This window comes from Podarcis raffonei, chromosome 13 (assembly GCF_027172205.1).
Source record: "Podarcis raffonei isolate rPodRaf1 chromosome 13, rPodRaf1.pri, whole genome shotgun sequence".
NCBI classification, from domain to species: Eukaryota; Metazoa; Chordata; class Lepidosauria; order Squamata; family Lacertidae; genus Podarcis; species Podarcis raffonei.
This window is the reverse complement of record NC_070614.1, coordinates 4,853,246-4,880,926: the sequence shown is the minus strand read 5'-3', so window position 1 is coordinate 4,880,926 and position 27,681 is coordinate 4,853,246. Positions and strand designations below refer to the sequence as shown.

The 27,681-nt window shown below is 43.5% G+C and overlaps 2 protein-coding genes across 6 annotated transcripts in view; one reads left to right on the top strand and one right to left on the bottom strand.

Moving 5' to 3' along the window:
• Positions 1-27,681, top strand: part of PDCD6 (programmed cell death 6) — a 266,803-nt gene that overhangs the window by 40,487 nt on the left and 198,635 nt on the right. The gene's annotated exons all lie outside the window — the stretch shown is intronic.
• The window catches only part of GRB10 (growth factor receptor bound protein 10), an 86,503-nt gene that overhangs the window by 15,328 nt on the left and 43,494 nt on the right, over positions 1-27,681 (bottom strand). For 3 of the 5 annotated variants that reach the window (XM_053363010.1, XM_053363012.1, XM_053363009.1), the window contains 8 exons: positions 27,329-27,425; positions 22,202-22,403; positions 21,362-21,500; positions 11,354-11,510; positions 5,846-5,961; positions 3,764-3,838; positions 2,037-2,174; positions 601-711 (listed from right to left, as the gene is read on the bottom strand). In XM_053363010.1, the coding sequence (XP_053218985.1) occupies positions 601-711; positions 2,037-2,174; positions 3,764-3,838; positions 5,846-5,961; positions 11,354-11,510; positions 21,362-21,500; positions 22,202-22,403; positions 27,329-27,425 (1,035 nt within the window). The remainder of the gene's footprint in view (positions 1-600; positions 712-2,036; positions 2,175-3,763; positions 3,839-5,845; positions 5,962-11,353; positions 11,511-21,361; positions 21,501-22,201; positions 22,404-27,328; positions 27,426-27,681) is intronic. The other 2 variants (XM_053363011.1, XM_053363008.1) reach the window with 1 other exon arrangement.

The following is a 27,681-nucleotide window of genomic DNA, read 5'->3' as shown; positions in this document are numbered from 1 at the left end:
ACAGCCACGTAGGAGTTTTAACATTTCTAAGTACAAACAAAACTATCTACTATAACCGGAGGGATTAAAAAGGTAAAGGACCCCTGACAATTAAGTCCAGTTGCAAACAACTCTGGGGTTGTGGCACCGGCGTTTGTCCACAGACAGTTTTTCCAGGTCATGTGGCCAGCATGACTAAGCCACTTCTGGCAAAACCAGAGCAGCGCACGGAAACGCTGTTTACCTTCCCGCCAGAGCAGTACCTATTTATCTACTTGCACTTTTTGGTGTGCTTTCGAACTGCTAGGTTGGCAGGAGCTGGGACCGAGCAACAGGAGCTCACCCCGTTGCAGGGATTCAAACCGCTGACTTTCCAATCGGCAAGCCCTAGGCTCAGTGGTTTAGACCACAGTGCCACCCGTGTCCCTCTAAAGTAGCGGTTCTCAACCTGAGGGTCCCCAGATGTTGTTGAACTACAACTCCCATCATCCCTGAGCTCTGGCCTTGCTAGCTAGGGATGATGGGAGTTGTAGTCCAACAACATCTGGGGACCCACAGGTTGAGAACCGCTGCTCTAAAGGTAAAGGACCCCTGACAGTCAAGTCCAGTAGGAGGGATTACCTTTATACAAAATCCATAATCTGTAGGAGCATTGTGGAGCTTCTTGCCTGCTACCAGTGAGAAAATGTTGCTATCTTCAAGGTCTGCTAACAACTGCAGGTGCCTTGGTTCCTATGGGAAGGGTTGCAAAGGTTAAAGATACAGCTTTAAGGCACTTCAACTGGCCCATTCCCTGAAAGTAAAAGTACAGCCATACGAGGGCAGTGAAGACACTCTATAGGGTTATTGATACGAAAGTCAAAATGCAATTGTGCAAGACCACGAACCATTCCACATACAACATGAGATACAATGATTTAAAAATCTGTTTCTTTGGCTGCAGTGAACTGGTCTAAATACCTGTGGCATTTCACTGACAATCAATATACTAAAGCACAGTATTGGGTGCTTCATAAACTGTAGTCAGTCCGCCTCTTTTTACGTTGCATTGCACACCCCCTTCCCCATATGAAGCACATACACCTTAGAATATCTGATGAAGACCAAAGACCTCAAAGTTCAGAGATTCAAGCCAGTTATACTGCAAAGAAGGACCCGCTCTGTCATGGAACGCACACCTCCGCTTTTAGGAAAAGCTCTGAAGACCCTTTTGCCTTGGAAGTTCTTCTCTAGCATTAGCTTTTTTGTTGTTATATTTTTAAACTGACAAATTGTATACCATGAGCAGCTGCAGTTTTGTTATTCTATTTGACAAGTATAACAATTCTGTCATTTTAAACAAACTGGTTTGCTTCTCAAACTACTGTATATTTTAAATTGTTGTCAGATGCCAGCAGTGGTGTCCAAACTTCTTTTTTCTTCTTCTTTTTTTAAATGCTTTTTATTAATTTTTCATCAACAGAGAAAAAAAAGAGAACAAAAAACAAAATGTACAAAAATAAAACAGTCTTTTAAAATCATCATTTTGTGTCATCTTCTTTACACTGTGAGTTTGCGCAGTGTGTCCAAACTTTTTTCAAAGAGGGCCAGATTTAATGAATTGAAGGGCTGTGAGGGCCGACCAAAGGACCAAGCAAAGTTGTTGACCTTTTTTAGGATTGAAGTTGTTGAGTTTTTTTTAGGATTTCCCCCCAGGAAACAAACTGCCACAGCACAGGGGCCAGATTAAACCAACCAGAGGACTGCATTAGGCCCCCAAAACAGACTTTGGACATGCCTGTGAGTCCAAAGGCGAATTGAAAATATTTTATAAACTCTTATCACTTTAAAATAACAGTTGTGAGCAATGAATAAAATATAGATTTTTAACTTAATACTTTGACTTTAACTCGAATTGAGATCATCAAGAAGTGTACCACTTAATGGGTTTGTTCTAATGGGGCTTGTGCAAAAGAGCTTTCCTGTGGATTGTGCTCAAATACCAATATTTTTTTTTCAGAAGAGGCACCCTCAAAGCATAAAGCCTACCTTTGTTAAACTAACCTAAGTGAAATTACCTTTGAAGTCCCTTTCGTAGAGCAGTAAAGTCCAGATCTCCTCAGGCAAGCGTACTGCTTCTTCCAAGACTTCCTCCCCTGTTCTTTCACATGCAAAAATCCTTGGATTTCAGGACAGCTATTTGAGTTTAAAAAATTCTGTTGGAGATTAAATGAAAATGCATGAGACACTAATTGGAAATTCAGGACTTGCTGGAAAAGGACCACCTTAAATTGATAGCCCAGTACTTCAATAGAAATATTTGGTATTTCAGTATAATTCATTGGCAGGTTAATTATGGACTGATATAGGAGATAATTAATATGATATATGGAAAAGCAGAATTTAATGAAAACAATTGGGGATTATGCAAAATAACTGAAAGATATAAGACATTAATTTAATGACTTGAGAGACCTCTGTGGGGGTAGGAGTTTGCAGTATATATCAACATGCCTAAATAGCAGAGGCTTATGCAGGTTTATAAGAGTGCTATTTAAATCATTTTAAATAAGCATAAAACATCAATAGATGTAGATATAGATGCTGTGGAGGCTATGAAAAATATGTTTAAAAATAAATGTAAAAATGTCAATGATAATACTTCTAAAAAAGAATGAATATTTAAACTGAAATAACACAAGCAGATAAAAATAAAGTGAATAGATTTTTTAAAATGAAAGCAAATCAAGGAAAAAAAACAAATAGGAATTTAAAATAAATAGTCTCTTTCTCTTATTATACTTCAGGAGAAATAGTAATGAACTTTGTGTGAGAAACTTCCAATAGAAAAATAGATGCGATTTTTTTTAAAAAGCAGAGAAGATACTCCTAAATTATTACTAAAACTTAATAAGAATTTAAATTGGACAGAGATTTGTAGCTGATCATGCCAAACCCAGCATAGTAAAATAGAAATGAGAATTGGAAACTTTGGTTGCAATCCAACCCCTAGATACACCTGGCTGGAACAGGGACTGGATTCAGCAATACCCTCCTACTCCCGTGTAAGATTTGTCTGCCAGAGAGAGAGATGTCCGGCACAAGAAAGAGGTGCATGGCAGGAGCAGGTAACACCAGAACCAACTCCTGCTCATTTCACAGACAAACTGGACTAAGTTAAGCCACCTAAAGTGTGGTGTAACTTACGCTTCTCCATAGACATCAGTAGAAAAGAGCCAGTCCTCAAAACCTGTCAGTCACACCCACACTGCTGAGGATGCTCTCTGGATACAGTGCAACTCCAATGAGCACAACCGCCACCAGGATATAGACCAGGCATGCTCCATCCTCAGTTCCCATCTTGCCTCTCACAGTGCACCATGTTGCCCGCATGGATGCCTTTGTGTAGGGACCTTTCTGTCTTTTGGTGACATCCATCTCCATGCTTGAGAATGCCACTGCACTCTGCTTAAGGAGTGGGCTGACTCTGGCTCCCAGCCTGAGCCTCAAGAGATTTTGCAACCCTAGTTAAACAACTGGGTTCTGTGAGTTTGCCACCCTCCAAAAGAATCAACAGCTTTATCATATCCTGTTTCTGTTACCCTTTCACCCCCATAATGGAAGCAAAAACGGTAACCTCTGAATAGGCCTAGAATATTTTAAACATAAATTCTGAGATTTATTGAAACGACAATACAGTATCCATTCAACTAGCCTTGAAGTATGCACCTGCAGACCCAAACTCATCAATGATATATTCAGTTTCTTAACATGGAAAACTACTCCCAACTCTACTTCAGTCTACCTGTAAAAGTTGTGACTGTGGAATACAGCCGTTTGACTGCTGACACCAAGCAACCATTTGTTCCGGGAAAAAGTTCTGGGGAGTGTGAGGAAGAGAGAGAAAAAAGAGACAGGGTAACATTACGGCATCAGGATGCTTCAAACCTCTTTTGTACACAGAATGAACTTCCTCTGAAGCAGGGTAGAAACCTCCCATTGCCCCTGCCCACTGGTCATTCTGGAAAGGGCTGATAACAGAGTTCACCAAAATCTGGAGACCTAGCTGAATGAACTATGTCACTCACTGGTTAATATATTGATAGAAGTATGGAAAAATATAACAAGACAAAGATTAGTGTAAACCAAACTTCCCCAAGTGTTCAGCTCTGGAAGTCTTAATCTCTGGAAGCTACAATTAAAGACATCTTAAGAGAATGTGTAGAGTGCCTCCCTTAATCATAACTAGCTAGCCCTCACATATCTGGGATTAGGGCTTCCAGGTCAGAGAACACAACTTTTGCAAAGGTATAAATCCCTTTTAAGAGGGTAAGCATCAGTGCTCAATGCTTTCAAGTCCAATGCGCTGCATCTCCTTTTCTGGCACAGCAGCTCACAGGACTGCATCAAAGCTGGAGCATGTGCAGACGAGGATGATCAAGGATCTGGAAACCAAGCCTTATGAGGAATGGTCGAGGGAGCTGTGTATGTTTCACTTGGAGAAGAAAAGGCTGAGAGATGATATAACAGCCACCCTCAAATATCTGAAGGGCTGTCACATGAAAGATGGAGCAAGCTTGTTTTCTGCTGCTCCAGAGGACAGGACCCAAAGCAATAGATTCAAGCTACAAGGAAAGAGACTGTGACTAAACATTAGGAAGACCTTTCTGACAGTAAGAGCTGTTCAGCTGTGGAATGGACTACCTCAGAAGGTGGTGGGCTCTCCTTCAAGGCAGGTTTTCAACAGAGGCCAGGTGGCCCCCTGTCAGAGGCCATCTCTAGTTGTAATTCCGGCACTGCAGAGGATTACACTGGAGGGCTTTTGGAGACCCTTCTAATTTGAGAAGTCTAAAAGTCCCAGAACCAGTATGCCAGGCTTCCTCAACCTCGACCCTTCAGATGTTTTTGGCCTACAACTCCCATGATCCCTAGCTAGCAGGACCAGTGCTCAGGGATGATGGGAACTGTAATCTCAAAACATCTGGAGGGCCAAGGTTGAGGAAGCCCGCAGTATGCAAACAGTCTTTGACTCCTGTGCCTTTGCCATACAAGGGCATTTGTGCAAGGCTTGTAATGATCCCATAAATACTCAAAGGCACATCTTAAGCAATTCAAATGTTTAATTTAACTAGGCTTAACATTTGTGGAAGAATGGGCTGAGAAACAGATAGTCCATTTGCCTCAAATGGTATTATTTGCTTCACAAATAATGAGGAACAAGCTTTATGATATTCAGAGCGACAAAATTTAAAATTCGGCATTGTAATTCGGAATTTATGTGATGTGATTTAATTTGATGTGATTGGCGGGTTAATAAAAATTATTTTAAAAAAAAGATATTCAGAGCAATCATCATTTACTGTCATTGTCAGTAAAACCACGCAGCTTGTTTTGAGGCATACAATGATGGATGATGACAAAGTGAATTTATGAAATTGCCTTATACAGGGTTAGAGCATGTAATTCCATATTCTCTGCTTTGACTGGCAGTAGCTCTCTAGGGTATTTCCCAACCCTCCTGAGATCCTGCTAAATGGAGAGGCCAAGGATCAAACTGAGAACCTCTTGCATTCAAAGAAGGTACTTAACAAATGAGCAATGCCGGAAGAGATGGATGGGTGCCTCTTCACAAGACTATCTTCTGCAGGTTTCTTCATGAAAAATAAGAAGCAGAGGGCGTGGGAATCCACAGGGAGTTAGCATTCCTTATTACTACTAGTTATTCTGCTGGGAGTTATTCTACATATATGTTGTAAGAATCTTTCATATTATTGCTATGATACCATCTAGTGTTTTAAAACCCAATCCAAATTATACAGTGTAGAAGGCACATGGAGAAGACATCCCCCCCCACTCAGACGTTATGAAAAAACAACAGGATACTCACCACAGGATTCTTAAAAAATTCATATTTTGCATAGTTCTTCCTGAACAAAAATTTACTTTCACTTCCCATTGTAGACTCAACTTGAACAACAAGCTCATGATCTTCTAAGCACCTCTCTAAGAACAGAAAATAAAATATAATATTTCGAATTAGTAAACAGTGGAAGCAAGTTTGTGCTCCTGTGTGTGCGCGCGCACATGCAAACCCAGCACATATAAATAAAGGACATGGACTTTAGGCTGTAAACTAAAGAAGATTGGTATGTCCATTACTGATCTTCCCACTGAGTAGTTGCTGATAAATTTCTAAGAAGTGCCAAGGTTTCTCAGAATATACTGGGGAAACCACTGTTCTAAAACAGGCCACTAGCTCAGATGTTAGGAGCCATCCAATATCACACAAATGGTCCTCCCCGTCTCTCCTTCCAAGGAAAGTATTAATTCAGGAAGGCCCAAAAACTTCTGCCTAACAATATGGTTATATGAGTGCTGTTACCTATTATTTAATATTGCAGAAGAAATAGCCAAGTTTGGTAGTCAATGTGCGGGTGAAGCATAAATGGGGTTACTCTGTTAACCACAGTTAAGAGGCATAAGTCATGTGAGGGCAAGGTGGGGCAGGATCTGGATCAGGCCAGGTCCAGGCATCACATCCAGCATTCTGTTTCCTACACTGGCCAGCCAGATGTCTCTGCAACCCCCATGAGCAGAGCAGCCCTCCATCGCAATGCTCCCTAGCTTCTGCTTCAGAACTCTGGGGATTTCTAATAGGAATCATAACTAGCAGCTGACAGATTTCCCTTACTTAAAGATGTCTATGGGACACGGGTGGCGCTGTGGGTTAAACCACAGAGCCTAGGGCTTGCCGATCAGAAGGTTGGCGGTTCGAATCCCCGCGACGGGGTGAGCTCCCGTTGCTCGGTCCCTGCTCCTGCCCACCTAGCAGTTCAAAAGCACGTCAAAGTGCAAGTAGATAAATAGGTACCGCTCCAGCGGGAAGGTAAACGGCGTTTCCGTGCACTGCTCTGGTTTGCCAGAAGCTGCTTAATCATGCTGGCCACATGACCCGGAAGCTGTACGCTGGCTCCCTTGGCCAATAAAGCGAGATGAGTGCCGCAACCCCAGAGTCGGCCACGACTGGACCTAATGGTCAGGGGTCCCTTTACCTTTAGAGATGTCTAGTTCCCTTTATAAATGGCCATTGCCACATCTAGTAGTAGCAAACTTCATGAAATATATTAAGCATTGTGTGATGTATTTTTTGTCTAACCATCTTCTCCTGCCAATCAGTTTAACTGACTGACTGTTAACCCAAGATCTAGCATAATAAGGGAGGGCAAAAAACGTCTATCAACTTTCTCGATATCGTGCATGAATCCATCATATCCTTTTAGCCCCACATTCTCTTCTCAAAGTAAAAAAAAACCCTTCTGTAGTGAAGGACCTCCAGCTTCCTGATTGCCTTTTCTGCTTTATTCTGCATGTTCAGCAACAATACAATACAGTGGTACCTCGGTTTATGAACTTAATCCATTCCGAAAGTCCGTTCTTAAACCGAAACCATTCTTAAACTGAGATGTGCTTTCATAGAATCATAGAGTTGGAAGAGACCACAAGGGCCATCGAGTCCAACCCCCTGCCAAGCAGGAAACACCATCAGAGCACTCCTGACATATGGTTGTCAAGCCTCTGCTTAAAGACCTCCAAAGAAGGAGACTCCACCACACTCCTTGGCAGCAAATTCCACTGTCGAACAGCTCTTACTGTCAGGAAGTTCTTCCTAATGTTTAGGTGGAATCTTCTTTCTTGTAGTTTGGATCCATTGCTCCTTGTCCGCTTCTCTGGAGCAGCAGAAAACAACCTTTCTCCCTCCTCTATGTGACATCCTTTTATATATTTGAACATGGCTATCATATCACCCCTTAACCTCCTCTTCTCCAGGCTAAACATGCCCAGCTCCCTTAGCCGTTCCTCATAAAGCATCGTTTCCAGGCCTTTGACCATTTTGGTTGCCCTCCTCTGGACACGTTCCAGTTGGTCAGTGTCCTTCTTGAACTGTGGCGCCCAGAACTGGACACAGTACTCCAGGTGAGGTCTGACCAGAGCAGAATACAGTGGCACTATTACTTCCCTTGATCTAGATGCTATACTCCTATTGATGCAGCCCAGAATTGCATTGGCTTTTTAGCTGCCGCGTCACACTGTTGGCTCATGTCAAGTTTGTGGTCAACCAAGACTCCTAGATCCTTTTCACATGTACTGCTCTCAAGCCAGGTGTCACCTAATGTTTCCAGGTGTTTCCCTAATGAGGCCTCCTGCCGCCGGTGCCCTTCCACAGTTCAGCTTCCATTCTTAGACCGAGGTAAAGTTTGCAAACTGGGACACTACTTCCGGTTTTGCGGAGTTTGTAAACCAAATCGTTCGTAAACAGGGCTGTTCTTAAACCGAGGTACCACTGTATACTTCTTGAAACAGCACAATATTCCAAGTGTGGCCACCCCAGCATTCCCTCCAACAGTCAACTTAAGTTGTAGAGATCTACCAATTTGAAAGGAAAATGGGGCCACATAAAATAAGGAAGTAGTTTTTACACATTCAGAGAACACCCTAGGTCTGCAGAAATATAAATTATATTAAAATTATAAATAAAAATAAAAATTCATTTAAAAAAGCAATGAAAAGAAAACAGAACTGGAACATAAACATAGATGGACTTATTTCCCACTCATATAAAAGGAAACCCTAGAAGCTAAAAGTAAAGAAATAAAAGAGACTAGAGCTAGAAAACACATTAAAATCCCAGTCTATCAAATACAATGAATGAATGAATGAATGAATGAATGATATGGAGTGTGCCAGCTCTGCTGGTGTCCAGTGCCTCTGTACGAAGTACCCTTGGCAATGTGCATCCCCAACCCTACAAAATGGCATCTGTTGTGATCAAAGTTCATTGAGGATCATGAAAAGGAGTTCCCTTCTGAAGACTGAATTCCACCGTCCACCATCTCATGGACAACTTGAGCAGAGGAGATAACCTGAGCACCTTGCGATGGTGTTGCGTTGCAAACAGGGTATGGGAATGAAGTTTCAAAATTGTTGCTGGGGGCTCTACTAAAAAATACAGCTAAATAATTGCCATTAGAACTTCCCAGGCCCCTAGTACTTTGATTCTAAAGGAATCGATGTCCCAGTTTAAATGCAATGCTAAGATAAAGCAAGGCTTAGTGTGAACGAACAAATGTGCAGGTTCCCAGAGGGGGGATCGTAACAGCTGCACCTTGTTCAATAAAACTCAGAAAGTATTCCCATTTGGAATACATACTTTTCTGCTTGCCTCATATAAAAAACGATGTTGTGGAGCTGGAAAAGATTCAGAAAGGGGAAACCAAAACCATCAAGGGCTCAGAGCAATACCCCATAAGGAATGGTTGCAGCATTTTGGGCTCTTTGATTTAGAAAAAAGGCAAGTAAGGAGGGACATGATCAGAAGTGTATAAAATTGCACATGTTGTGGGAAAAGTGGAGAGAGCGAGCGCTCTCATTTACATGTTGTGCAAATCCTGGATCTGCAACAAAATGGATTTCAACTAAATTCAGAATGCAGCTGAAGCAAAATACTGACTGATAAGCATAATGTTCCTTTCCCATCATTGTGAATTACCAAGTTATTTGTGTATGTAAACAGAAGCTTTTGATTTCCTCATCAGCCTGCTGCCTAATTCATTCAGCGATGTCACACAGCAGAGTTTGACAGCACAATTAGTCACCATGGAAGCTATTGTGATGTCACAGACACTGAATTGTGGCATCATTGAAAGAATCTGGCAGAAGGAGGATATTGGACACAAAGGACAAAAGCCTCTGTTTACACAGCACCTTGGTAATCTTGGATGGGAAAGGTCCTATAAAATGAGGACCTAGAATTTTAAAGTGAGAATCGGTTAAAAGAAGAACATTGTTCAAAAAGTTTTTTTCTTCCATATGTCTTTGGCAAGTCTACAAGTCTCTTTCAAAAAGTACTACTTTCCAAGAATCATACAGTTAACTTTTTAAAGTCAAATCACACTGACATCTAAGACTTCACAAATATGATAAATGGCCCCCATAAAATATCTCTAATCAAAGGGACTCTTGTGATTTAAAAATATGTTTTTAGATTGCTGACACTCATAACTCCCACCAACACCATGCCTTCTTTTACTGCCTCAGAACAACATCCATCAAAATGAAATTCACTGTTAATGCCTTACTACATGGGCACATTACTCAGGAACCTTTTGAGTGAAGAGGATTATACAGCGCAACACACCACTAACAAATCTGAAAGAAAGGATACAGGAAGAGAGAGACAGAGAGGCAGCATCCAGTTTCCAGGTATATACCATTAAACCAGTTCCACAAAGTTCTCCCGCACCAACAGTAACCATGGCTTCTTAATTCCAGCAAGAGTTGCTGCCTGGAAGGGAGAGTGTCAAGGCTTATGCAAGAACTTCCATGCTGCAGCATGATGTGCTGCTGCCATTTCCACCTTCCTGAAACAAAGTCCAAGGAAGCATCTCTCCCTGCATGGGGCTTTCTTGAAGTAGACAGCCATGGCAGTGTGCTCAAGACCCAAGCCTGGTGATCGGCTGAGCTGTCTAGGACAGGGGTAAGCAAACTTTTTCAGCAGGAGGCCAGTCCACTGTCCCTCAGTGGGGGGCCAGACTATATTTTGGGGAGGGAATGATGCAAGAGCACCACAAGCCCCAGTGGCTGCGGGACGATGAACGGCGAGCGAAAGGGCTCCGGAGAGGGACTGCTTAAAATGGTGGCTGCTCAAGCGCTGCTGCTGGCACCGACAAAGCCCAGCCCCCTTCCTCCTCTAGGCAGGGCGGAGAGAAGGCGGGAGGAGGGAGGGAGGAGGCGCCGCCACCACCGTGTGAGGGAGAGGGAAAGAATGTGTGCACTGGCAATCCACACAGCGATTCCCGGACTGTCCACGGGCCGGATCCAGAAGGCAACTGGGCCTGATCCGGCCCGTGGGCCTTAGTTTGCCTACCTATGGTCTAGGACATCAAATTCTCTTCTGGGAGTCCAGCTATATTTGCATAAACTGTTCATTTGCCAAAGTCACACACAAAACCATCAGTGTACAGTATTACAAAGAATGCCCAGATACATTTTGTGCATGTCTCCCTCCACAAGAGTTACCGTACATACACAATCAGTGAATATTGTCACCTAATGTCACTCAGTTCACACTCTATATTTAGGGGTATTCATAACAATTATCTGGGATCCTCAAAATTTACACGTGAATGTCAGTATCTGCCATGTATTTGTTACCCTCTATTACAGATAAATTAAAATCAACATAAACCCAAGGTCAAATATATTGCATCTTAATTGTTGCACCAAGTGTTCACCTATAACAGACAGAAATCCATTCGTAATATTTAAAGCAGATCACCTAGAAAAAGTGGACCAATTTATTGCTATGTGCTGGATATAAGATAACTTCCTTCCCTACCTAATCCTAGGAGAGGGTGATGTTCCACTAGGGTCCAGCTGTTATCATCCACACAATGACTTTTGTAAACGAGCAACTGGCAGAGGTCCCGGGCTGTCATATCTGCTAGGATCTCGACCACTTTGCATGTTCCGTCTTCTGTAAAGACTTTTATATCCTGCAATACAAAAAACATATATGCCTTTAAAATAGCAATCAAAACATTTTTAAAAAGAAACTGATCACTTCTACGTGATCAGTACTGTTTATATTCTGCACTACAGTAGTAAAGTTCTGTACCAAGGTGCAACCCAAATTCTGCCAACTAAGCATAATCCGCAAGATCTGGGAAGAGGCAAGGAGTTTTGAAGGACACTGGAACCTTATTCGTGTGCACATGCAGACACTCAGACAAACAGTGTGTTCATTTAAGTGCATCTCTACCTATATTGACTAGATAGAGAATAAATAAAAATACATATTCTGTGCTTCTGTGCTCCCACAAAATCACAATCTGTACTTGATGCTTCTTGAATTCCCAGGCTCCGGAAACATAATTTATTTTGCAATATTGTTGGTCTTCTCCAGGAAGGTTGGACAGAGTAGACACAGTCAGATAATGCACTATGCCAGCAAAAATACATCATAGTAGTACTAATTAAAAAATTAATACTATATCCTACACCAGGGCTTCAGAAACAATTTTGTTTCGTTTTGGTTTTTCGGAGGGGTGAGAGGTGCTAATCTCACAGCGTCCAGGATTGGTCCTTCTATTAGTGTCCAGTAAAACTCAGCGGAAAATCTGTCCTTTGAAAATATGGTTATCTCATGGGCATTTAAAATCAAAAGATTCATTATGAGCATTATTCACACACACTTCCCTCAACCCCCTTCCCCAGATTCCAATATTCTTTTGCAACTAAATATACACTGTATATGCTCTAAGTATTAATAAGGAAATATTATAGTTAGCAAGCTCTCTATGACCCTCACAGTTAGACGGACGATTCCTTACAGCCCTATGTTACTTCAATAGCATTAACTCTGCAAAAAAATGTTTCCCAAACGCAGAGCATCAAGATTTAACCCTGTGTTAACCTAACATTTAAGAGGCACTTTCTAGTTCCCAGGAAAACAAAGCAATTTCTTTTTGGGGAGGGGGTGGTGGAATGAGGTAATGAGATGGTGGGAGAGAGAAATAATCTTACCTCAACAGCATGAAAAAGGCAGTAGTCAGAAGAACAGGATGGCATATTTAAAATATAGGTAATCTCTTTCGGAAAGAGTTTCCTCTTTACCTCTCCTGCAACCTGTTGGCACTGCAACAGGTTGCTTTGCAATTTCAGCAGATCACTGTACCCGAGTCGGTCACAGAGTTCCTCCGTCAAAATGTGCACCCTTTCCTGGAGGAAGGCAGGCAACTCTCCCAGAGCGTCATTCAAAGGGTGACGCACCATCTTTTAAGGTACGGAATCAAACCACCCTGGAGAGACCAATCCCAGCCCTTCCTGTGACTGATGTGATCCTGGCCCTCGCAACCCATAGACTTCCAAATTATGCTCCCCAGAAAAATTTTAAAAAGAAAAAGATATTGCTTTTATGCCCACCCACATGCATTAAAAAAAGAGGTGCCAGCACATCACGCAGTAACCCAGAAGCCACTTTCCGTTACTACAAAAGTTCACGAGGAGAAAAGAGCCGTTCTAAAGCCCAAACCAAGCCTGCTGCGTGGACTGGCAGCTCCTTTGCCGAATCATTTGCAACAGCTCAGCTAGCAGGAAGAAAGCACTTGAACTTCCCCAAAGCCGGCTCCCGCTTGCAGTCTCCCCCCCCCCCTTCCCCCATTGCACCCTTTAAGCTTGAGGAGCTTTTGCTATTATTATTTTTACTGAAAGATTTTCATGGATAACGAAGGTACATGCAAAGTCTCTCGCAAGGAGCTTTTGTAAAACAGGCAGCAAATAAAGCAAGTGGGAACGTCACCGGAACAGGGCCAGGTCTGTGCTACGGTTGAGCCGGCCAGCCCCTCTGTTTAATGGAGGGGAGGCTGTGGCCTCCACCTGCCCCTCCTCGATAAGGGTATCCTGTTAAAGGGATCTGGGGGTGTGGATCCTGTCCAAAGCCTGGGCATGGGCTAGGGCCATGCCACAACCCCAACAGGGACCCCTTGGGTTGCCTCTATTTGATGTAAGTCATAGGGCTCCCCCTTCTGGCGGCTTACCCTCAGCTTGACTCCCTGCAGCTGGACAGGAGTCAAGATATAGCCTGGTTTCACCCAGTGCCTAAGCCAAACCGCTCACATCTGTAACCAATAAAGTTGTGGCCTGTTTTAGCCCATAATCCAAAATACAGTCATACTTCTTGCTACGTTTGCTTCAGGTTAAATCTTTTCAGGTTGCATCCCGCGGCGACCCGGAAGTACCGGAAAGGGTTACTTCTGGGTTTCACTGCTCGCACATGCGCAGACGCTCAAAATGACGTCACGTGCATGCGCAGAAGCGGCAAATCGCGACCCGCGCACAGACACAGGTTGCATTCTGCTCATGTTGTGAACGGGGCTCCGGAATGGATCCCGTTCGCAACCAGAGGTACCACTGTACTCAGTACAGTGGTGTGTTTATTAATCAATTAATTTATTAATCAATTATCATGGTGTGTTTATTAATCAATGAGGAACTACAGGGCACGGGGCCTTGGCATACAAGTCCGCTCACCTTCCAGGGCATCTGGACCCTCTTGCTGACCCATTTCAGGGGCGGGAGATTGAATCCCAGCCACATCACCCCCGCCGGGCCAATTTTTGCAGGAGTTCCCGCCGCGCTCTGAAGGCTTGCGGATAGCCGCCTGAAGCCTGGAGAGCGAGAGGGGTCGGTGCACAGTTTTCCCTCTCTGCGCAGCACCCCTTCAGCGAAGCAGGAGGAGAAATGGAAGGGGCTCCGCTTCTCCTGCCGCTCCTGCAACTGCTGCAGCTGAAGGGGGAGAGAGGGGGAGAGGGGGAGAACCCCCCCCCCGTTCTCCCCCTCCTATGGTCTGGTGCGTCCCATAGAGCGAAAAATATGGTACCTGTGAGAAGCTCCAAGGCAACTTAAGCCTTTTTTCTCAATTTGACTTGTTTCTAAACAACAGATTTTTTTCAACACAAAAGCACTGCCTGCGACTGCATTGGCAATGTGCAATACCTAACTTTAAAAAATAGGGTTGCCAACTTTTCAACCAACTTCTGTAGCTGTTTGAGTGTGCAGTTGTAGCTGTTATAGGTCAAGTCTAAGTGTGGCTACATCTGAAGGTATCAGCAAGAGATACTCTTATTTTGTTGTGTTGCAGCAAAGCTTCACCTGCCATTTCCTGCAGAACAAACTGCTGTTAACAGCAGAATAACAAGACAGAAGTTTTTCCAGGCTAGTAAGGAATCCTATAACAACAACAACAATTTCAGTTTAGTTCTGCTAGAGGCTACAGCAGCAGCAACAGCCACAACAACATATATTTCAGTTTAATTCTGCTAGAGGCTAGAGTTAAAACTGTGATTTAACGGAGCCAAAAGCCTCTGCTAAGAAAACCTCAGAAAAAAAAATTATCTTGAATAAACATTGATTGCAGGAAGTTTTCTCAAGAACACGCTTCAAGTGGAAGGGAAGGGGGAGTGAGTTTAAGAATTAATCACAAATTTATTCCAGAAATCATATTTAAAGGACCTCTCACTACACGAGTCACTGATGCAGGAGCCAATTGCTTTTAACAATGACTCAAAAAGTTTTCCAAGTTACATCAGCTGCACGAGGCACCCTCTATTCAATGTTAAGGGTGAGAATGTTCAGCCAATCAGAGCACCAGATTGGCTGAACATTCAGTGCTCCAGCACACAAAAAGGACCCGATAACACTCCTCCGTTGGCAGGGTAAGAATTTGCTATTTTATTATTTTGAAGAGAGACTTAAAATGACATTTAGTACCATGGTTTCATGTCACCAGTTTTAATTTATAAAGTTGTGAATACTCACCTACTTAATAAATTCATCTATGCTTAGGTGCACACCTTAACGGATTATTAAAAATGGCAAGCCCGACATCATGTCCAAGCTTGGTGCTGGAATCGCAAGGCCATTATGCAAATCTATGCCGAGACAGCACTTGCAGTACCGTTCTGGTCACCTCACCTCAAAAAGGACATTTGGGAGAAGGAAACCGTTCCGAAAAGGGCAACCAGGAGGATCAGAAAAAGCCACCCTGGACCCAGAAGGTTATGCCAACTGCTGCTCATAACCAAGACACCTTCTGGGGAGAAAGGTGATCAAGATGAGGGGCAGCAAAGTGCCAAGAGGCAACAGGTCCAGAAGAAGAGATCTCAGTAACAACTCACTTTTTAGGTGCCCAATTTCCAGTGGCTGCTTGTCCTTCAACTGCTGCAGCTAGCTCACAAGAACTGTAAAAGGTAAAGGGACCCCTGACCGTTAGGTCCAGTCACAGACGACTCTGGGGTTGTGCCGCTTATTTTGCTTTATTGGCCGAGGGAGCCGGCGTACAGCTTCCGGGTCATGTGGCCAGCATGACTAAGCCGCTTCTGGCGAACCAGAGCAGCGCATGGAAATGCTGTTTACCTTCCCGCCGGAGCGGTACCTATTTATCTACTTGCACTTTGACGTGCTTTCAAACTGCTAGGTTGGCAGGAGCTGGGACATAAAAATGACAGTAACAGCCAATGGCAACCAATGAGTTTCATAGCCAAGTTGAACCCAGACCTCAGCACTCTGCCCACTTCACCATACTGGCTCAACATGCAATTTGTGTTCACGTGAACATAATAGGCATGCAAACTTCATCTTCTACTTGAAGTACAGTGGAACCTCAGTTTTCGAACGTAATCCGTTCCGGAAGTCCGTTTTGACTTCCAAAACGTTCGAAAACCAAGGATCAAAGGGCTGTCAGAAAGTTCCATTGAGAAAAATGGAGAAACGCGCCTCAGAAGCCATTCAACTTCCAAGGTGCATTCAAAAAACAGAAGCATTCACTTCCGGGTTTTCTGTGTTCGGCTTCCGAGACGTTCGAAAACCAAGGTTTGACTGTATTTCAGAACTGTTACAGCTGCCAATAACACCACCGGCAGCAGGAGATGTACCGTAGCTTGGTCAACGGCAAAGCAGGTAAAACGTTTGCTGCCATCTTTCTCCTTTCCTTGCTACTGCCCCCCTCCCCCCCAAAGGAGGAGGGAAACCAGACCATCCCTGGAGGAAGACATGGGATCCACCAGCCCTCTGCAGATTTGCAACAGCTGGCCTGATATCAGACTTTTGGGTGGGCTGGGGAGGTTAAAGGGGGGTTATTTTTTTTGTTTGCTAATTGGTGGGTGGAAGTATTATTTATTATTTGAGTATAATATTATTTGTTGTTATTTATATTTGTGTTGTGTTTGTTTCGCTCTCCCCTTTTTTCTTCACTTATGGTAGTGTGTGTACAGCTGCAAGTCACTTGGGTGACAAGCGACTAATAAGTCAAACAAACAAACAAACATGAAACAAAAGAAGCCCTGATCTACTCTGTAATCAGCAGACTGGAACGGAGAATTGCTTTACAAGAGCTTTGCAGAGCGTTTGGTACGTGAAACAACTATCTGCACATTTTCCAGAGGTGTATAAAGAGCAATTGCAAGACCTTTTCTATTTTTACAGCTTTGTTGACTCACACAAGATGCTTTCAACTAATATCCTTTGGCACAGCAGGCACCTACATGTAACTGTTGCAAATTTTGCATCCAAAGTATTTGTACACAGCTAGAAATTACAGCTTACATTACGGGTTAGATTTTAGTTTATACCCATAAGAGACAAGCGCAAATGTATCCCTATCGTGATTTATGATTTCCTTGATATTATATGTGAGCTGGAACTGGTCTGTGACCGACATAATAAATTCATTCATTCATTCATAAGAGAAAATCAAACTTAGGTTATGGTATCATAGCTGCCTACTGTGGAAACAAGATTTATCTTCGGCTTCCTGAAGGAGCGTCTCCACCCCCATCGTTCAGCCTGGACACTGAGGTCCAGTGCCGAGGGCCTTCTAGCAGTTCCCTCCCTGCGAAAAGTGAAGTTACAGGAAACCAGGCAGAGGGCCTTCTCGGTAGTGGCGCCCGCCCTGTGGAACGCCCTCCCATCAGATGTCAAGGAAATAAACAACTATCTTACTTTTAGAAGACATCTGAAGGCAGCCCTGTATAGGGAAGTTTTTTATGTTTGGTGTTTTACCATGTTTTTAATATTATGCTAGGAGCCACCCAGTGTGGCTGGGGAAACCCAGCCAGATGGGCAGGGTATAAATAAATAAATAAATAAATAAATTATTATTATTATTATTATTATTATTATTATTATTATTATTATTATTTGCAGTTGTTATTGACACATTTTGTGGACAAATTGTGTAGCTGTCTGTCCCATTTTACCATTCATCGCCCCCACCCCCCTCAAATTTTGAGGGCAGGAGTAAAGGCCCTGAGCTCAGAAAGCAGCAATCTCAAATATAGGCTATGTGTTTCTGTATGTCGGATGGGTAATCCCCGGCCCTGCAGATGTTATGGGGTTCCTAAGTTCCACCAGCCAAGGCAATGCAAGTGGAAACCCAACACCACTTGGAAGGGCATGGATTAGCCATCCCTGCTTGGAAGGTACAGGAAGCAGCTTTTCAACTCCACCCAAGCTTCATGACAAGTTCTTCACCAAACTCTTTGTTGTGCTAAACTGTTATATAAAAAAACCCCTCCATTTCATGAGGGACCTTTCTCCATTTCAGGCACCTCAAAGGAAGCTGCCTGCTGCCTCCCACCCAGCACAGAGAGCACCAACATTACATCACTACGAAAAACTCTCCATGGAGCCATGTCAGTCCAATTACCAGTGAGTTCTGCTCTTTCCCGACGCATCAAATATTTGACCACCCCAGTTGTTGTCCTGCCTGACCTTACTCGGGTCTCCTTCTACAATGTCTACCAGCTTTTCAGGCTGCCCTCAGCTGGCTTCCTTTCCAGCCCTGCAAATTCCAGGACAGAGAAGAGCTTTGTTTTAGGAGGTTCACATTCACAGCTTTGTCTGCTGCCACAAAACGATCCCTCAAGCTGCAGATCAAGCTTTCCAGCAGCTTACACATTCTTCAAGAGCTAGATTTCTTGTGCATACAGATCACTTTTTACAAGACCCACCCTAAAGAGCTGCTCTTATATACATATTGCACAGCTCTAACACGCTCTGTTTTTATTTGGATAATTGAGTTTAAATAATTAAATGTTACTCTTGCAACTAAGGTGAAGTCCTATTTTAAGAAACATACTCTGTGAAGACAGAGCACCCAGACAGTTAATTATTTCACATTACTTTCATTAGCTGTCAATGCATAAAACAACGAGTTTTTCAGTTAACACAATGGTTTAGGAAAGACTTACTTCCTTTAGTCAGACAATAAGTTTATAGCCAGTATTTTAAACACATTTTGATTGTGGGACCATCCTTTTAATCCAGAAAGAAAACTAAAAGGTACAAACGAGTAGATTACTAATGAGTTAATAACATCAATTAGAGCTCTAGAATGGAAAATAAAAAGTTATTATTTCCAAGTTATATTTTGCAAGTAGAATATCTGTGGTTAAAATGTGTATTCTTCTGAAAATAAACTTTACAGAGCCTAAGCTAGTGATTTGGCAGTGATTAATAATAACTTTATATGGAATGATAAAAATCCAGTAATAAAAGCCAAAATAATTTAAACCAACTAAAATGAAGGAGGGTTGTCGTTTCCTGATTTGAGAGCTATTATCAGGCAAACAGTCTGGTTTGAATTGCTGAATGGTATTATCAACCAGGCAAGGGGGAAAAAGAACTAGAGAAATGCTCTGTGGAATTCCCCCCCAACACATTCTGTGGCAAAGTCCACTCACCCCCTCCCTGGGCAGGGTTTGCGACACCATGTGGGGTTACCTGGCCAGGTGCCACTCACCTGGCTACAGGGTGGCCATCACCCCACCCCCATCTCGGCAAGACAATGGGCTGCCAGCTGGGGTGGGGTGAGGCCTCTTGCGGCTGGCGCCTCTTCCCCTGGCAGCGGGGGTTGTATTGGGGGCTGCGGGGGTTGTTGTTGTCGTCGTCATTGACACAAAGGTTAGAAAACTGGAGGAAGAGTCCCAACAGTGTTTTTCTAACTTTAGGAGGATATGGGAGAAACCAAACTGCACCCATCAGTCCCATCTCCTGTACTATTTCATCCATTTTAACAAAAATGGGACTATATAGGGTGATTTGCTAACTGGGATGGAGGAGAGCTGGAAAAGCGGGTTGATTTGCTAACTGGATTGGAAACCAGAAGAAAAAAAAGTTCTATAAGCCAAATAAGGGAACATTTGGGTGAAATCAAATTCATATTATATGGCTTTCAAATTGCAGATTTTTAAAATGGTTGTGAACTCGTAGAGAAGGACTAAGGCAGCTAAATAACTTTGTATAATGGTACCTCCGGTTGCAGACAGGATCCTTCCCGGAGCTCCGGTTGGATCCCGAGGTTTCCGCAACCGGAGGGACCACTTCTGCGCATGTGCACAGGGCGGTAGAGCGCTTCTACACATTCACGCGGCATGGTAGAGCACTTCTGCGCGTGGGATGAAACCCAGAAAAATACTTCCATGTTTGCCGCGTTCGCATCCTGAAGGATACGCAACTGGAGGTGTGCGTTTCCAGAGGTACCACTGTACTCATATCTTCAATATTGTACCACTAGAAAAGATAAATTAGAGCTGCTTCCTGCCATTATTATTTTTCTCTCCAGTACATTTTCAATACATTCATCACAGGGCACAGTGACCCTACTCATATGCCGTGTGCATATTTGCTTGGAAGTCAGAACCAACTGCAGGTTCCTGGGTATATATATTTACTCCCTGCTGCAAAGCCCATTACCAACTTCATGTAAAAACCATGCTGTTTCCCACATGAAAGCAACTTCCCTGTAGGAAATCAGTAACAAGCAAAGGGGTCTTCAAAAAGCAATCTGATGGGATCACCAGAAATGGCCTTGGTAGTAAGAGTGGCATTTGGACACAAAACGAAGCCATGATTTCATGCTGCATGGACACAGGCCCAAATAAGCCTGAGGGAGGGGTCAGGGTCATGTGCTCCCACCCCCCTCTTCCTATTGTGTGGGTAGGAGAAGTTTGTAAGAATTTAGTTTCATTTTTAAAGAATCCCACCATAGGAAGATTTACATTCAAACAAGGGTTCTGGTTTAAAACAAACATGGGGTAGTTTTAAAAGTTAGCATCATAACCCATGAGGTGAGGCTGATTTGTTATGAAATTTACCAGTTCGTATGAAAAAAATGTGAAAGACGTTATTTATCCGACACTGTTCAATAAAAACCCAATTAGTTCACAATTATATTGGAGGTTTCTATGCTGAAGATATTTCTCACTGGCTAGAATGCCTCACAGCTTCCTTCCTCCTGATGCTCCCCTTTTCTTCTTTAATTTCCATGACAAGGAAAGACCAAAAAACATCCCTTCTAATTTAATTGCATGGCTGTATTAAAAACTTTTTAAAAAGTAATGCAGCTACTGTAGAAACAACATTAAGTCAGCAAGATGGCAGGCAAGAGCTCTGGATATGCCATATAAATCCAGTCACTGATAACTCCAAGCAACTTTTTGGTATTCCAAAATAAATGAGTCATTGCCCACAGTACTAAAAGTCAAAGAACATACCAAACTTGTATTTCTTCATTCACTAGAACAGCCTTCCGTATGCAGAAGGAGGATTTTGATGTGTTTCGTACGGACAAGACTTTTTTTAAAAAAAGCTTTGAAGTCTGCAGACTGTGTTACTTACAAGTTTTTACACTACTCATGGGAAATAAGTTGTATTTTTAGTAAAACATTACATTTCTCCTCTTCTTCTTGTGATTAAGGTGCCAGTTCCAAAATCCCAAAATCAAGAACTCAGTATGATAAAAACAGTCAACCATTCTAAAAAATGCAACAGAAAAGACAAATCTCACCTGTTTATTTGCAGGCTGATTCTGAGGTAGAGATCCAGGGGCCAAGACAGGTGAGCTTGTGGGGCTGCAAAGCTCTGGAAAAGGGTTCGGTATGGCAGGCAAAGAGGATGTTCTGAACTGTTCCTCCTCTTGAAGGCGTCTGCAGAACAAAAGAAGGCTTTCAGGAGGGTACCTGGTAGGTATTAGCCTCAATTAAAGTTGGTGCAGATGTAACTCTAAGTTTTGGTTAAAGATGCCATGGCAGGGGGTAGGGAGGGAAAATCATGTGCCAGATGGAAGGGCAGGGAAGCACATGGACATCTATCTGAAACTCAGGAAATGTGCAAAATATTATTTAATTTATATACTACGGCTTCTAGAGCCAAGGACTGGTTCGATTACCATATTTTTTGCTCTATAAGACTCCCTTTTTCCCTCCTAAAAAGTAAGGGGAAATGTGTGTGCGTCTTATGGAGCGAATGCAGGCTGCGCAGCTATCCCAGAAGCCGGAACAGCAAGAGAGATTGCTGCTTTCACTGCGCAGCGATCCCTCTTGCTGTTCTGGCTTCTGAGATTCAGAATATTTTTTTTCTTGTTTTCCTCCTCCAAAAACTATGTGCATCTTATGGTCTGGTGCGTCTTATAGAGCGAAAAATACGGTATTCCTGCACAAAACCACTAAAACCACTCATCCCATTGCACACAGATAGCAACTGAAGCAGAGGGGAAATGTAATTCGCTTAGTTCTTGGCTACTGTCAGAATCCAGGACTATGTATTTTTCTATTGGGCTACACTGGCTTGCCATGTTGGTGTGCTCCAGAACTCTTAAAAGGAAGGCATTGCTTTATCGCTTCCATACCTGACTGCCATGATGCGTACTGGCTGAGACCTCTGCACTTTCTGCTTTGGAGATACAGGCTGCAGTGAATTTGTTCCTGAGGCTGGCAGCTGGCCATTGTGAAGGAGTGGGGTGCTTTCTGAATGCACGTTGTAGGGGGTGTACAAACTTTCAAATGAGGAGTTCATATCATTAACTAACGCTTCCAAGTCCACATCATCATCTGAAAAGAAACAAGAAAGCAGACACACTGACAGTCAGAAGCAACAAAACAGGGGCACAGCTGGCACAACTGGTGCATATTGGAGAAAGAATGTAAGGGACAGGTTTGCCCAGGTAGGTGGAACACATACTGGACTGATTCAGTTGCAATGCTAAACCAGGATTTAGCATTTTGAGAAAGCACTCCTCTTTCTACACACCCCACCCCTTCAACAGCACTCCTTTCGCTTCTGTTTTACGTTGACCACAGCTTGTGGCGTCATTGAACTTGGGTTAATTTTTAATATGGGTCGAAGCAATAAGCTGATTTCTAAGGTCAATAGACTGCAAGAGGGCTGGAGTGTAGCTTAGGAGCCTACCACATCACAGTGTAGAAAGCAAAGAGACATTCCACTGCAACCTTGGGGAGCCCCCTGGGAAAACTGTTCCGTGTGGTCTGAAGGTTGGTTACTCCTGACTCAAGAGGACGGACCTCTGGACCTTTTCTCCCATTTATTTACAAAGCCCTGAACAACTTGGGCCCAGGAAACCTCAGGGATCACATGAACCTTTATATTCCAGCTTGTTCACTGAGATCATCTGCAGGAGTGTCTCTGGTCATTCCCCAAGTTGGTGAGGATCGTTTGGCGACAACAAGAAATTTAGCCATTAGTCTAAAATAGTCATTGGCCCAGTCCTGTGGAACTCTCTCCCAATAGATTCAGGGGGCATCTTCTATGCCAACTTCTAAATACCTGCTGAAAGCTTTTATTCTGCTTAGTCTAGGCAGGCAATTAAGAGTAAACCTCCCACAATGGTTTACTGATGCTTGCTTTTAACATTTTTGCTTTTAATTTGTTTATAATGCTTTTAATTTGTTTTGGCTTTTTTCTTTCTACTGCTGTAAACTGCTTTGATATGTTTTGTGGTTTAGCGGTATATAAATCCTCTTAAAAAATAAATATGGGGTCGTGTGTGTTTTTTGTAGCGCTCCGCTTAGAATCTTTACAACCAGGATTAAGCAGAGTTGTCAGAGATGGAGAGCAGCACAAAGTAAAAGGTAGCTGGTGGATTTGAAGCAGGTAACCAGCAGGTGGCAGTGCTTCCTTTGAAAAGTGCAGACACAATACTTACACTTATTCTCAGGAACCAAGCATTTGTAATCCAGGACTTCATAAATAAATAAATAAGTGATTGTTTGCACATTTTAAGCCAAACTAGCTGGTATGACTGAGGAAAATAAGAGCAACTAAATTAGAATGCCAGTAAAAATTACTGAAACATTTCATAATATGCTAGTACTTGAAACACGCTTTCAAGTTTGTTCACCAAGCCTGTGTTTAGAACTGGAAATTGAAAAGGCATACAAAGGACTAAGGCTTCCCAGAGTTGGAAACCAGGCTTAAGCGAATCCAAGGCTGAGCGTCTGGCTGGGCAGACTAAGAACAGCTCGGTCTTCTAATTCATGATATAGCCATACCTTTGGGAAAATGTGATATGGCACTGAAGTGCATTCACACCAATGCTTCTTTGGGGTGCGGGACATGGCCATGCGAGGTGCCCCCATAGCATTTAAGAAGCAAAATATGTAGGAAAAGAAACTTGGGGGTTCCTATTAGATACAAATGCCACATATGAAATTAGGGGTTTTTTTTGCACTACTTTACCCATGATTTTGTTTAATAGCACTAATACCAGTCTTTGGGGAACTCCACTTTGTACATCCCTCCACTAGAAGAATTATCCATTGATTCCCGCTCTCTGCTTCCTGTTTCTTGGCCAGTTACTGATCCACAAGAGGGCCCTCTCCTCTTATTCCAGGATTCCCAAGCTTATTCAGGGCTCTTTGGTGGTGAGGTGCATTGTTGACAACTTTTTAAATGTCTAAAGGCACAGTGTCAACTGGATCACCTCTAACAGGCTTGTTGGCCCTCTCAAAGAACTCTAATAGGTTACTGAGCCGGTTCTGCCCTTTGGCATGAGGGATAGGGAGCCAATGGCCCTTCAGTCGCTCTGCTAGGAGATGGGAGTTTCTCATCCCTGTTCTATTCGCTTAGCAATTCTACTAACAATGCCTTCCACTAGTTTACCCAGAACAGACACTAAGCTATCAAGCCTTTAAGTTTCAGGACTCTCCCCAGATCTCTTTTTTAAAAGCAAAAAACAAAAATTGGAGTTACATTGGGCACTTGGCAATCCTGAATTAGAGAGGCTGGTCTTAAGATATTTTTGTTAGAAGATCAGCAATTTCACACTTGAGTCCTTTAAGAACTCTTGGGTGGATGCCATCTGGATCTGGTGACATGCCAGTTTTTATTTTGTCAACATGGCCCAGAACTTTATCTATCGTCCCCACTATTTGCCTCAGTTTCCCAGAGTCCCTTCCTGTGAAAGTTCAAGCACATAGAAATACCCTGTACAGTGGTACCTCGGGTCAAGTACATAATTCGTTCTGGAGGTCCGTTCTTAACCTGAAACAGTTCTTAACCTGTAGCACCACTTTAGCTAATGGGGCCTCCTGCTGCTGCTGCGCCGCCGGAGCACGATTTCTGTTCTCATCCTGAAGCAAAGTTCTTAACCTGAAGCACTATTTCTGGATTAGCGGAGTCTGTAACCTGAAGCGTATGTAACCTGAAGCGTATGTAACCTGAGATACCACTGTATCTTCCTCTGTAAAGGGAGACGCAAACAATCCATTCAGCTTCTCTGCAATCTCCTTATCCTCCTTTATTTGCTCCTCAAAGTTCTTTTTTAGCATCCCTTGTTCTCATTTTCTAAATGAAGCCTTTTTGATTCCAAGAGCTTCTTTGATTCTGCTCATCTTTGCCCTTTATGCAGGGCTGGTCCAAGACACTCAGGGCACCTGAGAGGGACCCCAAAATGCCATGCCATCCCTCCCCTCCCCACCAGGGAAGAAGGAGTGAGGGTAGCTGTGGACCCTGCTTCCTGAGGCGGTCACCTCACCTTGCCTCATGGGCAGGCCGGCCCTGCCTTTCTGGATCTGCAGTATACCTTCTAGCTGAGATCCTAATAAATAAAACTCCCAAGCATTTGGGAGAGAGCTGCCTTTGACTTTAGTCTTTCCATTAACAGAATTTGCAGGAACAGTGCAAGGTGGCATGTAAAATACTTTAAAAAATGCTAACACATGGCACCATTGAGGCATCAATTGTTGTGCTGTTCAGAAAATCCTTTTGTCTCAGTTCTTGCGTCCAAACCAGAAAGGGAAGCCTCAGGAGCCATCTGCAATGGCTGCCAATTCCCAGAGCACCTACAGGCAACCAGGCCGCGTGATCCAGCCATTGCCACACCCTGCTATCAGGCAAGTCTGGAGCTGCCACTGCTCTCAGCAGGAAGAGGAGCTGCTGTTCTCTGATAGGAGGAGCAAGGAATTCCCCCTTCCAGGTTTTTTTGTTTTTTTGTTTTGTTGGTTTTTTGCCTTTGTTCAGGCAAATTGCACATAACAGCACACATACTGCCATGAGGGTGAACTCTCCTTGCTGGAAACGTGGGGCAAAGAGTAGTTTAGGAGACCTTAAGGCACGAGGGCCTGCTGCTACTTTGGAAATAAATGCTTCCTTCAGGTACTGAGTGAGCTTCTGTGTGATGCAGACATGTTAACCAGGACTCAGTGCCAGAAGCTAATAAGGAAGGCATCATCTCTCTCCTCATTGATATGAAACCTCACATGAACCATCTCAAAATTAAGCTCCACTTCCCAAAACCACTTGTAACAGATTATCCTAAAATCAAACTGAATTAGTCCCAAACATTCTGAATTTCTCACAGATCAGCAGGTTTTCTCCCCTAAAAGGCAGCTACTGTGAGTGAGACAACTATTGACAGACACTCCTGTTTTTGTAAAAAAAAAAAAAAAAAAAGGTAAAGGACCCCTGACAGTTAAGTCCAGTCACGAACGACTCTGGGGTTGTGGTGCTCATCTCGCTTTACTGGCCGAATGAGCCGACGTTTGTCCGCAGACAGTTTTCCTGGGTCATGTGGCCAGCATGACTAAGCCGCTTCTAGCGAACCAGAGCAGCGCACGGAAACGCTGTTTACCTTCCTGCCAGAGTGGTACCCATTTATCTACTTGCACTGATGTGCTTTCAAACTGCTAGGTTGGCAGGAGCAGGGACTGAGCAATGGGAGCTCACCCTGTCGCGGGGATTTGAACCACCGACCTTCCAATCGGCAAGCCCAAGGCTCAGTGGTTTACACCACAGTGGTTTATACCCGCATCCCATCCTGGTTTTGTACCACAACACAAAAGATCCAGGAGAACATGAATTTCAACAATCAGCTTGTGGAGAATTAAGCACAGGCTGTAGTCAAAATTCATTCTTAGCTTACTGCTTGCGATCTGGGGGAGACAAACCATTAGCCTGAGTTTGCATGTAATGCTAAGCCAAACCAGAGCTTAGTTCCCAGTAGCATTGCAGCTGCATGGCCAGGGAAGGAGCAGAGCAGCCACAGTTTCCCCTGTGAATACTCACAGGCATTTTCACTTAGCCAGGGTTTATTGTGGTGCTGCATGCAAAATGGGCTGTAACACTTCTTCCATTAGCCATGGTTAGGAGACAGAAGTATTTCCCCAACATGTGAATTCTTGAAGGGCGGATGGGGGCAGATAATGTATGTATGTGCAAGCCCACATATCATAACACGGCCGCTGACCCCAAACACACACCTCACTTCCCAACCATCGCCACATTGCACAGAGCAGGGCTGAAGGAATCTTCTTTGAACATGAGTTCATGCTTAGTATCAGTCACCAACTGCATGAAGATTCCCACTCTCTTCTCCCTGCTTAGTAGCCAACCTGGAGAAGCGTTTGCTACTTTGCAGATTTGTAGTTTCTCCCAATGAAAATATTGTGCTATTGTTGAGTTTGATTTTCTTCCTCCCCCGTATGGAGAAACACAGCCAGCTAAACTCTGTTCCTCTTACCTCCTTGATGATTTAATGAGAGGCGGCTTGACTGTTCTTGGAATCCGGGTTCCACTAGATCACGTCGAGCATGTGCTGATGTCTGATCTACACTGTCCTAGCAAAAGGAAAAAAGCAGGAGATCTCGTTCAGAAATGACATGAACAACCTCTGCCTCTCAGAATATAAAGAGAACTGGTCTCTTATGGAAAATAAAGCAACAAGCAGGGCCATTCCAGGTGTTGTTCAACTCCAACTCCCATCGGCCCTTGTCAGGATGATGAGAGTGGTAGTCCGGCAACAAGTGAAGGGCCAAAGGGTCCCCACCCCTGCTGTAGGAGGGCCTGGAAACCAAGCCTGATGAGGAACGGTTG